Below are 16,727 nucleotides of genomic sequence, written 5' to 3'. Positions count from 1 at the left end.
TAATTTCTAAGCAAAGTTCTTTTAAGAAAACGATCCATCTGGGCACCACAGATCCCTTTCCATACGGTCAATTTCAAAAACCTTTCTTTTTCCTTCTTAGCTAATGGACCGAGACAAAATGGTCATTCTAATGGAAACTGCCTTGTGTTCCAACTGCTAGCTGCCCTTGTGTAAAATACAGGAGTTCCTAAGGGCTTAAATATGTATTTTAAAAGCCTTTACCTTACCACCATTCAGCTCTCTGCTGTCTTTCCTCTGCTTTGCTTTTGTCCCTGTCACTGGTCCAAGTTATCAAAGGATCTCGTGCTCCCTGCCCCAATTACTGCCTCTCTTATCACCACTTCGATTGCTGACACCATTCTCTTTTCTTCCTAGCTTAGGTCTCCTGTCAGGTTTCCCATTCTTCTCAGCGTCCATGCTAAAAGGCTGGCCTCTTACCCAACACTGCCAGCCAATCAAACAGTTCCTGTCCTCCAAGGAGACAAACCGATGAATCACCACAGATGAGATAAAATCTTTGGTTCTTTGACTCTTGTTGGCTGCTTGTTTGTTGCTGAATGCCCAGGGTTTGAGGTTTCTGAAAGGCTGGATGTGATCACTAACCTCTCCTCACACTGTAGTAAAATTTGATTGTGCAGTTTGGTTGAGTATGTGCTACAGGCAGTGTCAGTGAATTGGGTATAGCTTAAAAAAGCAGAGCTTGTCCTTCTAGGGCACAGTGTTAAATGGAAAACTCTCTCTCAGCACCAGCTTTGGGTAGGGGTAGTAAGGTGAATCAAGATAAAATACACAGTCCTTTTGGAGCTAGGTGCCAGATAACTTCCAAACAGCAGCTACAGTTCTTGGTAGGCTCTTAAAGGAACACTTCCCTCATTCTGTGTATAAGGAGCTTTCAGGGGTCAAGGGTTGGATGGGGACAATCTAGCAAAATCTTACGAGGGGAACTTTTGACTTTTTAGGAGCAATTGACTCACTTCTACAATTGGGTCCTTTAGGTCTCTCCCTGTGAATACAAGGAAGCCATCTCCCCTACCCCATGGAGCTAACCCTGTGAAGGGGCTAATTTGTGTAATGGCATTTCAACTTTTTAAATTAGTTCTTTACAACAAATTTTAAAACTAAAGTTTTAGAAATCATTGGTTCTTAACTATAAAATGAAATTATAGCTACAGGAACCAATTATTTCTCTGCATATGGATTGAGATGTTAACTTCTGGTGAATGATATATTCTTAAAGTTCGCTTCGTTTTTTTTAATTGTGTATCTCCAATGTAAAATAAAATGAACACTGAATTTTTTAAATTCAACACTGTCTGGTTCAAAAAGAGATAGAAACACAACCCATGGGCCCTGCCCTTAAAGAACTGAAAATGTTGATGGATGAGCAAGATAACGTTCAAAAATTATTTCAACAATTTAAGACCAGGTATGTGTATATTTTATAAACCTAAATATTGGCTAAATAATTGAGTCTTGTGTAGTCCTTAAAATATGTGCATTGAATAATCATTGTTAATGGCACATGGAGAATATAAATTTCTTCATATATTCACTTTGCAGACTTGTAATTTGAGAGCTATTTAGAAAATAATGCTGTCTATTGTTAGAATTCAATCCAGGGTACAAATTGTATTGTTATAAGAACTGGACAGATAAAATTTAATAGGATTAAGCTTGATTTTCAAAGTAGATTCTGAAAGGAACAAAGAAATGACCTTCATACTATAGCAAGTCAATTCCAATGCCATTAAGATATCTTCACTTACTCAGTTTGTCCAAGAAGTAGTTATGACACCACTGCATCAATTTAACACGACTCAGATTTGAAGGTATGCAAAATTCTACAATGAATAGCAATTGTTTTATTATTTATGAAAAAGGTCAGAATTAAGTAGTCAGCCTAAAGACTAAGACTAAAACAGTTGTCTAGACCCTCTTGTTATACCCAAGGACAAAACAAACACAAGCCTAAACAGGGGTTATTGTGAAACACGGGGAGCTCATTCTAGGCAGTGCTAATCTTGTTTAATAAAAGCAGAAACATTCAAGTCAGTCACCCCATCCCAGTTTTAACAGCCACTTCCTTCCTCATCCCTAATTACAGAAATAGCCGATGCAGTGATAAACCAAGACCATCAATAACCAAGCTATAATTTGCCTTTTTTCTCATAGGATAGTCATTAGCACAAGCGTTTAATGAGCTTAATGAACTCAACAAAATTCTCAGTGGGAGAGGTACAAAGGGGTCAGTAGCAAAGAACCATTTCCCAATCCCTCCAAACTTTTTACCATGAAAAATTCCCATTTCTTGTTTTAGGTGCATTTTTAAAAAAGACAGTCCTACCATTAAGGTACAGAACATAAAACTCACCTATAATTGTAGTTGCAAAATTGAAGCTACACCTTAATCAAATAGTATTCCAGGGAATTGTTAATATAAAAATTATTTTAAAAGGGGGTGGAAGTCAAACAATGTCCATCAACAGAGAATGGATAAATTGGGATACATCCAAACAATGGAATGCTACTTAGTAATAAGGAACAGACTGTGAATACACTCAACAACATAAATGTCAAAAAATTAAGCAAAAGTCCAACACAAAAGAGTACATATATGATTTCATTTCTATGAATTTCTAGAACAAGCAACACTCATCTATGGTAACAGAAGTCAGAACAATAGTTACCTAGGGAAGGAGTAACTGGACAGGGGCAAGGGCCGAGCCCGTGGCGCACTCGGGAAGTGCGGCGCTGGGAGCGTGGCAACACTCCTGCCGCGGGTTCGGATCCTATATAGGAATGGCCGGTGCGCTCACTGGCTGAGTGCCGGTCACGAAAAAGACAAAAAAAAAAAAAAAAAAAAAAAAAAGATTGTGGAAAAATAATTAAAAGATAATACAAACCTTTCCATGAACTTTGGGCCGGCCCGTGGCTCACTCGGGAGAGTGTGGTGCTGAGAACACCAAGGCCCCGGGTTCGGATCCCATATACGGATGGCCGGTTCGCTCACTGGCTGAGCGTGGTGCTGCCAACACCAAGTCAAGGGTTAAGATCCCCTTACCGGTCATCTTTAAAAAAAAAAAAAAAAAAAAAAAAACTGGACAGGGGCAAGAGGAAATTTTCCGGAGTAATGGAAAAGTCTACATCTTAATGGGGATTATGGTTATCAAATCTCACATTATAAATTGAAAATTTGTGCATTTTATTGAATGTATATTACACTTTGGTTAAGAAAAAATTAAGTACTGTGTATCTACTTTATCCTAAAGTTAAATATATTCTACCATCTACAGAAAGCATTTAACGAATCTTACTATATTAAAAACCAGCACAGGCCATTCAGAAAGCAGATATGAAGCTTTAATTCACCATGGGCATTTCTCTGACCATACTCTATATTAGATATAAACTGTTTCACATGTCTTCACACAGATACATCTTTTATAAGACAGTTTTCCTAACAAGTACTCCATACCATACCAACATTCCATTTAACTAATTAAGGGCACACTGTATATATTATCATGAACCACTGATTAGATATAAAATCAGAGGTTGAATACATATGTTAGAAAGTTTAAATTTTAAAAATTTAATAAAAGCTAAATACCATGAAAGTTTACATATATTCGTTAAGTCTAGACATTACATTACAACCAATTACAATAGAATCACAACCTCTTTTTAGATGACAGTACATTCAGATTTCTAAGACTCAATTATTTTCATTTACACAATGTCAACTCCACACTGCATTTTCATGTCTATAGAAAGCAGACCAGCTTTCAGGCTGCAAACCATGTTTCTTGTCTAATAATAAGAATTACTACCTTGATCATGACCACACGAAACAAAATTTATATTCCGTATACTATATAGAGACAAGACAGTATTCAGTATATAATAATATGGAACTCTTCAGTGGTGGTCAAGCAATTCAAATAGTAACTAAAATGGATTTTGCTACCGCAGTCTACACATTTCATTAAGAGATGAAGTCTCCATCAAAATGTTTAGAAATAAATATATAGTACAGCCTTTTCCCCTCCAAAATACTGCCTGGGAAAAAAGTTCCAAGCTGACTTAAAAAACAAAAATATAAACACCTCAGAAAACAAACACTGTATGATGTTCTGAGCTGTAATCTTCCTGAGTCCAATTTTTAATTAGAACAAATTTTGCAGCCAATATTGCATTCAGTATCCACAGTTCTGAGGGAGTCCTTGAACATCTAATCCACATCGTATCCTACAGAAATCTGAAAGGACTCCTAACCACCCAACCAATTTACACGATAGAAAGCTGATCATGTTTTGTATTAATATCTACATGAATATCAAACATAGCCATTTTTTTTAACAGTGATGCTAGAATAAGTGATGAAAATATATGCAGAGCTGTACACAGATCACCATTAAACACAGGAACAAAATGCCATTTGATGCATATCAGATAAGCTCCCCAAAAGCCAATTTGAGTATATTTTTACTTAGTTTGACAGAGTATTAGAAGGGACTGCATATAATTATGGAGAGTGCTGCAAACAACACTTGACGCTACTAAGTGTTCTATTAAGCATCAGGCATGCACAACAGTTGCCTTTTAAAGTTTCTCATGTGTATATCTTAACACGTATCTTAAGCTACAATAGTATTTAAAGCATTGAGTAATTTCAAACCAAATATTTTAATTGATCTATATCTAAGTGGAGAAAAACAAAAACTTTCCTCTCCTGTCTCAATACCGGAAGGTCTATTAAAGCTGACTCCCCAAATTGATATTTTATCTATGTCATCCTTAAAATCCCAAAAGTGATGAAAATTCTTATCACTACTAGACAAGAAGTACGATTTCCCTGCAGCAGCCTACCCACCCCACACTTATAGCATGCCAAGCCTTGGGGGATTACATGGTAAGAGTGATGTGCTGGTGGCTACAGATGACAATAACTGAACATATCAGTCTCTTCTTTAAATTCTGGATCACTTTATTTTAAACTAAATAAAGCTTTTAATTAATACAAATTTTAAAAATCTTTTTTCTTTATTTAACATCAATATAAGAGTAGGTAAAACCAAAAACTTTTATTGTTGTCAAGTATGTGGCACAACAGAAAATGCTTCAGTTATATTAGGAAATCAGGGATGGGGAAGGGAGTGTGGTCTGTTTTTCCATTTAAGCAGCATTCCAGTCAAACAACCACAAAAACTTACAAATTCAGATTGCCTGGTCTTGGTCATTTATGGCTTAAAGTACTGGATTTGAAAAGCCACTTCAGGCTAAAACAAATTTATATGAATAATGCATAGATTATGTATCTAGAAAATCTCATGCAATAAATAATGTTCTCATGTACATTGTAATCTTAGTGAAGAAAGGGGTCTGTAGGTGTGAACAGTAATGTTTCTTCCCTTTTACCAAGAAAATACAACCAGCAAGATCCTTGCTTTTGGCCTATTCAAGATCCTATTTGCCAGGTCATCCTGATTTTCTCAGGTTGGTAAAAGCAGCCAATGTCTCAAGACACCTGCAATAAGGAAATGACTTCCCTCAAGTATAGGTGCTGTGAGGTCCGAGCCAGGCAGAACCAGGCTTTCATGGTGCTACAAAGTCAATTTGGAGTACCTAAATTGCTAGGATATCAAATGGGCAAATGTTTGCAATGACCCACTGGAAATGTTTACTAGCGTTTTTTTTTTTTTTTAAATATCTATCCACACTTTAAATTTATTTCATTTGAGAATTGCCAGGGTAAGATCCACTCACTATTCCTGGTTTTGATATGCACCTACAACATGAGAATTGAACTGAACTACAATTATTGTAATGTCATCTCTGTACATCCGAGCAAGCTCTTCAGGAAGACTAAGCATTTTGGAGAGGCGCTCGTGATCAACAGCCCCAAACTCGTTGTTGCCTACAGCGTGTCGAATGAGATGGGTTGCTGCATTCTGATCCTCAAATACCGAGGACATCTTGGCTCTCCTTTCTGTTAAAAGACCATGCATCTGTCCCAGAGTCACCTTGTAGCCACCAACAGCTATTGGTTGTTGGTGATGCATACCAGTTAGGTATTCACCCACAATCCTAACCACATCCTGCCTATGCATGGTCTCCCACAACCCATCAGTTGCCAATACCAGAAACTTATCCTGTGGCCTTAATCGGTGGTAAGTTACCTCTGGCTCAGCAGTAAGATAAGGAGGTGTGTGATAATTAGGAGGGATAAACTTGGTATATTCATTGTCATTCAACTGGTCTGGGCCAGACTCTATCACTCTCTTTTGAAGGTCAATGCTCCATTTGAACTTTACATCTCCAAAAGCCCTAAAAGGCATCAGCAAGCCAAGCAGCCGATCCTGTTTCACCACACTCTTGGCCTCATTCTTTGGGTGTTCCAATTTCAGCCGTTCTAGTTCTCTTTCATTCTGAGCATTGTGGTCATTAGAGAGTGTGACTGCTGACCAAGAGCCATCCTCTTCCTGCACACCCAGCATAGCTCTGCTATCACCAGTGTTGGCCACATGAAGATCAACACCATCCACATGGGCCACACAAGCAGTGGCCCCAGAAAATGCCACTCGAAGCACCAGGTAGTTGAGGAAAGAATTAGGATCACCAACTTGCGCCTCCAAGGAGATGTCATTATCAAGCCTCTTGAAAGCATTAATTAAAGCCTCCTTAACATCGATATCTGTTGACTCGCCAGTGTTGAGGTCTATAAGCTCTTGCCAGTAAGTCCTCAAGCTGTTGAAGTACAATTTAGATGCCTCCTTACTGAAGTAATCATTAGGGTGCTTGTGCCACTGGAGGATGGGTAGCAGTGCCCGACCACTCTCCACTGCATTTTCAATCTCTAGCAAAGTCTCATGGGGTAACAAAGAGACAGCAATATAATAAAAGAGTCTTTCACTGACTGCCTGGGAACAAGCACAGCCTGCATGGCCATCAAAAACCCCCAAAAGCATCCCTCTGGTCTGCAAACAGGTTGCTGCACTTCTCCGGTCTTCAATGGGTGCATTTGCAGGCAGCTGATTGCTGTCAAATCCAAGGACAGAACTGACATTTTTGCCATCAAATTCTGGCACTTTGAAACTGTATTCATTAGCCTTAAGGATGCTGTTGACTTGTGGAGGTGTGAGGTAAAATTTCTGCGGTGTTGAAGAATATCTCCTTCCTTGGGTGTACTGCCACCAGTTCTCTTTTGGCCTACAAAAGGTAGCATATGCTGGATGGGGTGTATATCTCAAGCGACTCGAAGGAATGTAAGGTGATGGACAGCAGAGATGTTTGTGGTGGCAGTAACATGCAGTGCCATAGATTCTGCTCAGTTCACAGTTACGGATGAGAGGAAAAAACAATTGTGTTGGTGCTGGCATGGCATCAGAGAACAGCGGAAGGCTGGAACTTCTGACTGGGATTCCTAGACAGCAAATTAGACAGATGTACACAAAGAAAAGAGTTACATTTCAAATTACTTAATCTAGCTTTTTTCTATAGCAAATATTTAGCAAGTGAATCTACACACTAAAGCCTGTGCTAGGAGGTACTATATTTTATACACATATCATATACTATTGCTGCAGGGTATTTTCTGTTAAGTACAACCCCCAGTGGTTCATGGAGCCAGGACTGAACTATACCCAAGTTTCACTTTTCTCTTTTCTCCATATTTCTTTGTGCAGTACAAACTGTGCAGAATGTAAAAGAGATTTGGCTGGGGAAAGCTGAGGAGTTGAAGGTTATATAACTTTACACAGTAGCAGTCTACCTGGCCAATCACACTTCTATCTGTCCTCAAAAAAGGCCTTAGTTCTCCTAGTTTGCACAGGGATTTCTCCCATTTATGAAGATCCTGTTTCCAGATCTGTAGTCAATTGTCAGCATTTGATTATACATGGCTATCACCAAAAAAGTATTAGGATATATCCCCAACATATGCACATTTCTCAAGTAGTTGAAAGTTATATACATAAAAGGGGCCTTCAAAAAGTTCATGGAAACATTTGTATTATCTTTTAATTTTGTTTTTCCATGAACTTATGAAGTACCCTCGTATATTACTATATTAATATAATGTTCATTATAACATACACAGAAAAATTACTATGTCATGAAATAAAAATCAAAATTGCAATTTTATGTTGTACCCCAATGGATGGCTTTACAAACCCTGCTTCTCTAGACCACTTCTCCAATTTGGTGAGCGAAGGGGTTTAGGTCTGCCACCAACTCACCAGATAATCCTGGAAAAGTCAGCTCACCTCTTTGGGTCTCACTTTCTTAAGCTGTAAGTGGATACATCAGAACAGACGCTAGCTAAGGCCTCCTCTAGGATTCTATGCCTTTATGTTTATTGAAGTGAGACTCTGAAATCAAATACAGGTTTCATTTATTTATTGTTGAATTTTACTGTGTCCTTTGTTATTAAAAAAAGAAAGTTTTAAGTATTCCGGTAGCTCTAAAACCTTGTCAGTAACATAAATGGTCTCAGTTCTGGAATTCAACTGACTTGCTACCATTGTCCCCTGCTCAGCAGCCATAATAGAAAGCTATAGAAATAGTATTTTCATCTATTATGAATCACAAGCAGAATTCACCCCTAAAAAAAAGTTTTATCTTATATTAAAAAAAAAATCTATTTACCCTAGAAAGGCAATTAAAAACAATGAAATAATAGTCTAAGGTTTGGATTACAAAGGTATGATATTATAATTACGAATTTTTAAAAAACCATATCACTCACTATATAACATTAAAAGTAATTTGCTGGGCATTTATCTGGAAAATTTAATGAATGTTTATCATTAATCCAAATAATCTGTGCAAGAAAAAAATCCCTCTTCTTTAACATATATTTTCCCTGAATTCCTGAGATACTGCTTCGAAGTATTCCTCTGGATTATAAAGAAACAGACTTTAGAAATCTTTAAATAAAAAAACAAATGCAATAAACAAAAAGGAATAAAGAAAATAAAATCATTTGAGTCTTAATATCAACTATTCCTTCCCAAGGCCGAACCCATTAAGAAAAAAAAAAAAAATCTACAAATATCATAAGGAGTGTTAACTATATATTTTCACGTATCTTGTTTCGAGGAGTAATTGGAGAAGACTGATAAGTCGGGGGTGGGGATGCACAGAAAACCAAGCTCTGAATACTCAACCAGTGATTCTTGTTTGCTTCTGTAATAAATGCTGCATAAACCAGCTATAAGGAACCTCTTTTGCAAGTGATAGAAAGTACCATTATTTTAACTGTGCTATCTAAGAAGGTATATGTTTACAAAAATGAAGAAAAGATCAGGCAACAGAAAGTGACAGCTAGAATTTTGGAAATAAGAATCCATAACTAAATAAGCATCCCAAAATGCTGTAATGAAAAACAGAAATTCCAAAAGAACAGGAATCTTATCAGGACTAACTACTTAAATAACAGCACTTCAAACTGAATACCTGAAAGTCATCCAAAGGTTAAGTGTACATGACTGAGCCAGGGGATGTACTCAAATGTTGGGCCACATGACATTGGCTTTGGTCTCAAAACCAATTTGTATCTCTTTTTAGGTGTGCATGCAGAAAGCACATCAACTCGATGCTTTGCATAAAGATTTTCTATTATAAAAAATGTAAACAGATGCAATCTTAATGAAAAAAAATTTTCTTCATAATTTTATTTTTTTCATAATTTTATAAGCATGCATTTGTCCTTACTTTAAAACTTAAGAATCTCGCAGGAAAAAGAAAGTGTCCATATGGAACGTAGATTGACTCAAAGTACTATTTGTATGTGTGTGTAAAGTACTACTTGTATGTGTGTGGGACGGAGGGTTGATAGATGCATAACAGGGTTAGATTATCTGACATCTAATCAAGGACTACAAGTTCAGGAAACCTGCACTTTCCTTAAATTCTTTTGACAATTTTTCTGTTTTTGTAGTTGATTGCAAAATGAATAAAATCTTGTGGCAAAAGAGCTATGATTCATGCAGCAGGTACTTTGATTAATACTTAAATTCAAACATCAAGCACTCACATCTTCAACTACATTTTTCCTTCAAGGCAAAAGTTCTCGAGATTAAAAACAAAAAATCAGAGAATGAATTCTATCACCTGTATCTTTCAGTTATTCAAGAGCTTAGCATATGAACAGAGATTGTATCCCAATACTCCAACTCCCAACATACCTTCAAAAGACAAATTCTTAGGGAAGTTAAAATTGATGAAAACCCTACTGCATTAATGTGTTCTATCATCAGTGAAAGTGTTAAATTCTCTCCTCAGACCAGATACCCTTAGAAATCAAAGTATTTTCAAATGCTTTCATAAATAAGTGAGCACTGAAAAATTCAGTATCTTTCTGAATATCCTGAGATTCAACAATAACTCATATTAAATCAAAACTTTTGCTGACGAACTTGCTAAATTAATGAAGTAGAAGGCTCTTGATTAGGCAAAGAAAACAGCAATAAGGTATAATCGTTGGTAAACTGGAGCAATGTCAAATTTTCAAATTATTCCTGACCACAATTTCACTGGAAAGTTCCTATCCCACGATCCAGACTCAGCTACATTAGATGCAGCATCTTAGTCCTAGGCAGATTTTGCCAATTTTGCCAATGACGAATAAGGAAAGATGCGCTGCAACCAGAAACAGGAACAAGACCCATCCATTCTTACTGATGCGCTCGGCAGAGCCTGTGCCAAGAAGTGATTCCACTTCATCATAAACCCAGGTACCAAATTAATTAGAAAATGTTACTGCACCTACTCCGGAGCTCTTTAGCTCTGCAAAGCTTTTGATGTAAACGAAAAAAAGAAATGCCACACTACTCATTAAATGTGTCAGAACCCCGGTTTATGTAATATGATTGCATTAAACACCCTGCATAAAGATTCTCCGCGATTTTTCAGCATTTTCTGGAAATGCCTAGCCATTTCACAGCTTCTGTTACCTTCACATGAATGAAGAAACTGCTTTCCTTCGGAAGACACGAAGCACCAAGCCAGCACCTGTTTGATCAGTTTCCTTTGTCCCTACCTGAAAATTGCACTCACTAAAGCATCAAAGCTATCTCAGTCCAGGACGCCTTTGTCCCCTTTTCCCATCTATCTCATTCCTTAATTCCACATCGACCCACCTAAAACCATCCACACACAAGATCAGTCACCATCCTTCCTGGGTACCCAACGCAGGTAGTTAAGTGAATACCTACCAATTCGTCTGGGCCCGGGACACACACACATTCTCCTGTCATCACAACACGGAGCCGACAACATCCACAACCCGCGCGGGCAGCAGCAGCGACAGCAGCACCGGCCCATTGAAAGCAAGGCAGAGATGCTCATTAGAGGAGGCGGCCGCGGGGAGGCGGGAGGGGAGGAGGGGCGAGGTCTCGCTCCAGCCCGGTAAATGGGCTGGGAGGGGAAAAGAGGATGGAGGAGGGAGAAAGGGGTGGGGAGAAGGAAACCAAACAAACCAACCCACCCCGCCGTAGACGCAGAACCACAGCCCGAGACGACCGGGACCCAAGCGCGAGCAGAGGTGCGCCCCGGGGCCCGCCCTTCCATCCAGCCCTGGCGTGCGGCATCCTCCGCCCGCTGCCCGGCCTCCTAGTCTAGGGCAGCACACGGCGCCCGCTTCATTCTAGAAGACCAAGGCGGGCCGGCTGCAGGCTGCCAGCGGGGCCACCCCGGACCCCGCGGTGTGTAAGAGCAGATCCGCAGGCACAAACGCGGCGCCGCAGTTTCTCTGGAACTCGCCCTCTCGCGGGTTCCCCCGGGGCCCCCACTCTGACTGTGGGCGCGCAGAGCCCAACGGACCCGAGCGCAGCGCGGCTCGGGCCCGCCCCCCACCCCGAGTCCGCTGGGCTCCGGGCGCCGCTCCGCCCTCCCCGCAGCCCTGACGCCCCCGCGCGCACCTGGCGCTCCGGGCTCGTCCCCGCCCTGCTCTGGCCGCAGGCGGCCCGCCCTCCGCATGCCCGCGGCCTCCGCTCCCCACACCCGACTGGCACCCCCGTCCCGGCGCCCCCTCACAACTTTGGACTGGTGGAGAAAGATTCCGGGAGGGGCAGTTCCCGGCCGGGAGCAGGGAATACGAACCGGGCACGGCAGGGGACCAGCCACTTCTTCCCGACGAGGAGGCGGCGGCGGCGGTACCACTCGGCGCTCCCTCCACGCGGCACCGCGCAGCTCCCCAGAGCGCAGTCCCTGGCCTCCAGCCGGCCCACTCTGCGCCCCTGCCCCACCGGGCCGCCACCCCGCCACGCCCACACGTTCGGGCCCAGAGCACTTCTCGCCTTCCGATTGGCTGCGCAGTGGCGAGGGGACGGGGAGGAGGAGAGCGGGCCGCGGCCGGGAGGGGGCGGGGGCGGAAGAGGAGCGCGCTCCCCGCCAGCTTTGTGACGTCACGGGGGTCAGACAATCCCTTCCATTTGGCTCGGGCCGCGCATTGGCTCCACGGGCCCGCCTCACATGACCGCGCCCCGTAGCGGGTGGAAGGTAGGGCGGCGCGAGCTTGGCATCCGTGGTCCGCTCGCCCGGCCCGGCGGCGTCGCGGCTTTGGCGGCGGGTCCTGGAGGGAGGAGGTACCTAGGCTGGCCCCAGCTTCTCCGTGCCCGAGGGGCCCAGGGGACGGGCTGCTTCCCTGTCGGGCGGGCTTCTGCGAATTTCTGACACCTCGGCAGGGGATCGGCGGTGCGGAGGGCCGGCCGGGCGGCCAAGCGTCGTACCCCGCGCCTCGCCGGGGTGGTGCAGGCTTCCCAGGGTAGCCTGAGGGAACAGCTCCCTGCCCAACGGAAAACTAAACACCCCAGCCTGGAGTATAAGTCATGGCAGTAACCTCGAGAGTATCTGTTGCTTCATTCATTTGATGCGTTGCAGATTTCAGGGGCATTAACTCAGATAATGGTTTTATGGGTTTTTAAAAATCGTTTTCTGGACACCCCTCAGGTCCCAGAAAGAGGAAACTGGTCTAACTAGCAGCAAGAGGAAGTTATGATGAAGGAATTCTCCTGTAGAACAGGTGTTTGGTCACTTTCTCTGGAGGGTTTTGAAATCAGTATTTGCCCTGAACGATTACGAGGAAAAGTGGTAGAATGCAGCCCGCAGAAGTGGGAAGAGTTCTAGACTTGGTGTCAGAAGACCTTCCAATCATTCCCAGTGATGAGACTAGTTTCCGCATCTGTGAGATGAGGTGAGGTGTAGGGTGACATTGGCATTGGATGTGACTAAACAGAAGACATCCGAGGGCTCTTCACTTACCTGCATCCACGTGTATCTTCTCTTTAAGGGACAGTGGCTTCTAAAAGTTTCCTTGGAGAGGATGTCAGGTAGATCATTGCACTTATCCTGCCTAGTGTTAACCAACGAGTTGTCTTTGACTTATAACACATTGTCTGCTAACTAGCCAGCAAAGTTCATAAAGTGATGTAGACTGTATGTAAAAACTGTTATGTTAACAGTACTGTGGAGTTTTATTAATCCTGAATTACCTGCTTTTTAAAGAAATAAAGGAAAAACTTTATATGCCCAAACAGTTTCTTCATAACTCCTGGATCTTTCAAGCTGCCTCCTCTGTTCTCTAAATAAATTAGAAGAGAGTCTTTTTGCCCATTCCCAGGCTGACCATGGAACTCTTGTGGCTAGTCTATCTGGCCTTCATCCCAGCTTACATGGGTCCAACCTGCATCACTTTACCCCCTCTTTTTTGCTTCTCAAAGGAGCTTCCCACGAATTTGCAAGTATTCTTCATTGTCTTTTTCTTATTAAGTACCTCATTTATGTATCTGCTTTTCTCTTGTCTCATGGAGGCAGTATAGGATGAGTGTAGCATAGTGGTTCACAGAGTGTAGCTGGAGCCAGACTCCCTGAGTTCCACTCACAGCTCTGCAGTTACTTTGTGGTCATGGGTAACCTCTGTGTGCCTCAGTTCTCTTATATGTAAGGTAAGAATAAAAATTGTAGTAACTCACAGAGCTTATTAAGTGAGTTGATATATATAACTTGCTAAGAAAGTACATAGCACAGAATAAGTGCCATGTATGAATTAGCTGTTATTATAGATGTGTCCAGGTCAGTGTTTTAGATTAAGGACTCCTACAGAGTAGGAAACCCGGGCCCCCAAGTGCAATATATTCTATACTTACATACTAATATGTTGTTAATAGAATAGAGAATCTTAAAACCTCAGAACATTGGATTAAAATAATTTACATGAGGAGCGTCACTACCTCTTAGCCCCTACTTGGCAGGTGTGGAGACCTGTTATCTGAAGCTGGGTGGATTTTTATTTTAAGAGTTTCTGGTTGAGGATCCAGAAATGAAGTTTATTCTGGTCTTCTCTGTTATCTATAGACTTTTTCCTAATGGTTGTAGAATAGAGTAATGGAACTCCAGAATTTATATATTCATATCAAAGGACCTCTTCAAAGTTGTTACCTTGGTAGCCTATATCCTTATTCCACACTGACATTGCCGTTATTCAGAGCACTTTTTAAATTCCCTTTTCCAATTGTTTTCAGATCTGCTCAGGAAACTCCCAACTTGTTTTACTATAACCAACACCTTGGTTTTATACCAGAATAGTATTGATTTCCCCATCTTATTTTTCTTAGTTCTGAATGACCTGGCTGCTTCTGAAAATAACACCCACTCAAAACCTGGTATTTGCTGTCACTAAATATAGTCAAAAGAATTTGTCAAAAGTATCAAATGCCAAGGTATTTCTAGAATGAGAATAAAGCCTCTCCAAAGCGATGCTTTGAAATACTTATTTAGAAGTGTAAGTTCTGTTCTCTAGTTCAAAATTGTGTGACACCATGATGAATATAAAGTGTCAGTCCTTCTCCTGAGGTACCAACTACGGGTACCACTGGAGGGGTTTTTTTAGTATCTTCAACTTGACTCCCCTATGGCCTGGGTTTGTTCCTGTTTCTAGATGGATCTCTATTTGGCCACCCAATAGGCTTGCTTCAAAAATGCTGTTTGTTATGACATGGTCATCTGGCCAGGGCCAGGGCAGGTCCTTGGTTTGTTGCTCTGACCCCATAGACTGTTTTAGCTACCAGAACACCTGTTGACACTTCAACACCGCAAAGCATTGAAAAGTAGCACTGAAACAACCTAGGATTGTTGTAGAGAAGGGCAAGCAAGAAGAGAGGAAGGGGCTTCCAAAATAGTGTGGTACAAAGAAAGCACTGTGCAAAAATACCTGTTTTGTCTACACAAATGCTTTCTGTGATACCGAAAATGCAAAGACAGTTCCTGAATGTGATCCTTAACATTTAGTTGTTTTCTTGCCCTAGAACAAACTTGGAAAGGAGCAAATGCTTGACTAGATTGGCCTGGTGTTCCTGTGGGCAGGTCATAAGACCTTTGTGGGTACTGGTGGTTAGCTTTGACAACACAGAGATGGCCCAGCAGTCTCAGTGGTGCCAGCCAGAAAGCTTAAAATAGACCTGCATGTGGGTCTGAGATGCTGTCAGCCTGGTAGTTACTGACTTACCATGGCCTTTGCCAAAATCAGCAATGAGAGGGAAGAGAGGCTGGTTCATTATATTCCTCTTTAGTTCCTGTTTCTCTACAGGTCTTGGCTAGAAAGTCAGCAAGTAATTACTAAGTAACTAAAGAATGGGTACCTGTTTTATTACCATCTCATTGATGACAATTGCTTCTTTGAAATTAAGTTATTTGGAGCTATGCAGTGAGACAGACAGATCATCTACACGAAAGGAACAGAACATGTATTGTGGCTTAACTCCTCTGGACCAGAGGCTGTTCTGATGCTTTCACATTTGTCTCATTGTGTATATGAAAAGGACTCTATTCTCATCAGAATTCATGAAGCAATAGAATGTTCAAGGGGAAAAAAATAAACCTTCATTCTCTTGCAAAATTAGGGATAAAAGTCTCCTGGCTAGCAGGCAGGAATTTCCTGTGCATTAATTGAATATGGCAAAGAACAAGTAGGTAGGTATCTGAGGTTGCTTAATTGTAGAGGCTGAGGTGCTTTAACAAGAGTACTGCATGTCTGTGGACCTGAGACTGGCACATACTTCAAAAATCCCTGTTAGCGAGGGTGTCCTCAAATACTAAGATGACATGTGTGGGCAAGTGGGGAGGGATAAAGGGGGCTGAGTATTATTGTCTGGCCATCAGACAATCTGGCAAGATTAATTTTTTCATTCAGTGTAATTCTGTAGATGGATTCCCCACAATACAAATACTGTAAGGTGGAGGAAGGGCTTCAGGGGAGCTGAGACATTAGGGCACTTTTTACAATAGGTGCCAGGTCATGGTGCCTCTGAAACATGGCCTGCCAATCTGCAGACTTCAGCTGGAATCCTCAAGCTATGAACTCAAAAACAGTAGCTGCTGATTTGCGTACTTCTTTAAAGCTATAATTCTTTGCTTATCTTACGTACTAGAGTACAAGCTTCTGGAAGGCAGGGACCATGTCTCTTCTGTGCACCGATATAAATCCATAGCCTGGCATATAGTGAGAACTAACTGGTAGTGGGTTCCATTTATATCATCTGTTCTAAATGCATTGACTCATCATGGGGTAGGTATTATCCTTATATCCATTGCACAGGAGAGGAAACTTAGTCTCAGTGAGGGTAGTTTGCTCCAGGACACATAGCTAGGAACTAGTGGATCCATCTACCCCAGAGCTTACACTCTAAGGCACTGTTACAGTAACCACTACACACAATAGGTGCTCAATA

The 16,727-nt window shown here is 41.5% G+C and overlaps 1 protein-coding gene and 1 long non-coding RNA gene across 6 annotated transcripts in view; one reads left to right on the top strand and one right to left on the bottom strand.

Annotated features, from left to right (window-relative positions):
- Window positions 1-3,264: 3,264 nt before the first annotated feature.
- On the bottom strand, window positions 3,265-12,623 carry PDP1 (pyruvate dehydrogenase phosphatase catalytic subunit 1). 4 transcript variants are annotated; one of them, XM_063079737.1, is made up of 4 exons: window positions 12,103-12,154; window positions 11,217-11,251; window positions 8,265-8,369; window positions 3,265-7,423 (listed from the first exon to the last, which is right to left on the bottom strand). In XM_063079737.1, the coding sequence occupies exon 4, from the start codon at window positions 7,377-7,379 to the stop codon at window positions 5,766-5,768; it is 1,614 nt and encodes a 537-aa protein (XP_062935807.1). In that variant the 5' UTR covers window positions 7,380-7,423; window positions 8,265-8,369; window positions 11,217-11,251; window positions 12,103-12,154; the 3' UTR covers window positions 3,265-5,765. The 4 variants fall into 4 exon arrangements, with proteins under 4 accessions (XP_062935807.1, XP_062935806.1, XP_062935809.1 ...); XM_063079736.1 differs by lacking the exon at window positions 8,265-8,369 and having other exon boundaries at window positions 12,103-12,183; XM_063079739.1 differs by lacking the exons at window positions 8,265-8,369; window positions 11,217-11,251; window positions 12,103-12,154 and adding an exon at window positions 12,592-12,623.
- The window catches only part of LOC134363920 (uncharacterized), a 39,687-nt gene continuing 35,372 nt past the window's right edge, over window positions 12,413-16,727 (top strand). For both annotated transcript variants that reach the window (XR_010021780.1, XR_010021779.1), the window contains exon 1: window positions 12,413-12,501. This is a non-coding gene — a long non-coding RNA (uncharacterized LOC134363920). The remainder of the gene's footprint in view (window positions 12,502-16,727) is intronic.

The sequence above is a fragment of the Cynocephalus volans genome, chromosome 15 (genome assembly GCF_027409185.1).
Source record: "Cynocephalus volans isolate mCynVol1 chromosome 15, mCynVol1.pri, whole genome shotgun sequence".
NCBI classification, from domain to species: Eukaryota; Metazoa; Chordata; class Mammalia; order Dermoptera; family Cynocephalidae; genus Cynocephalus; species Cynocephalus volans.
This window is presented reverse-complemented; position numbering and strand designations above follow the sequence as displayed.

Bases quoted from the DNA above. Each gene is read 5' to 3' on its own strand.
- PDP1 (XM_063079736.1), bottom strand. From the start codon at position 11,247: ATGTGTGTGTGTCCCGGGCCCAGACGAATTG. The intron at 7,424-11,216 runs GTAGGTATTCAC...TTTGCTGTCTAG, and splicing joins TCCCGGGCCCAGACGAATTG to GAATCCCAGTCAGAAGTTCC.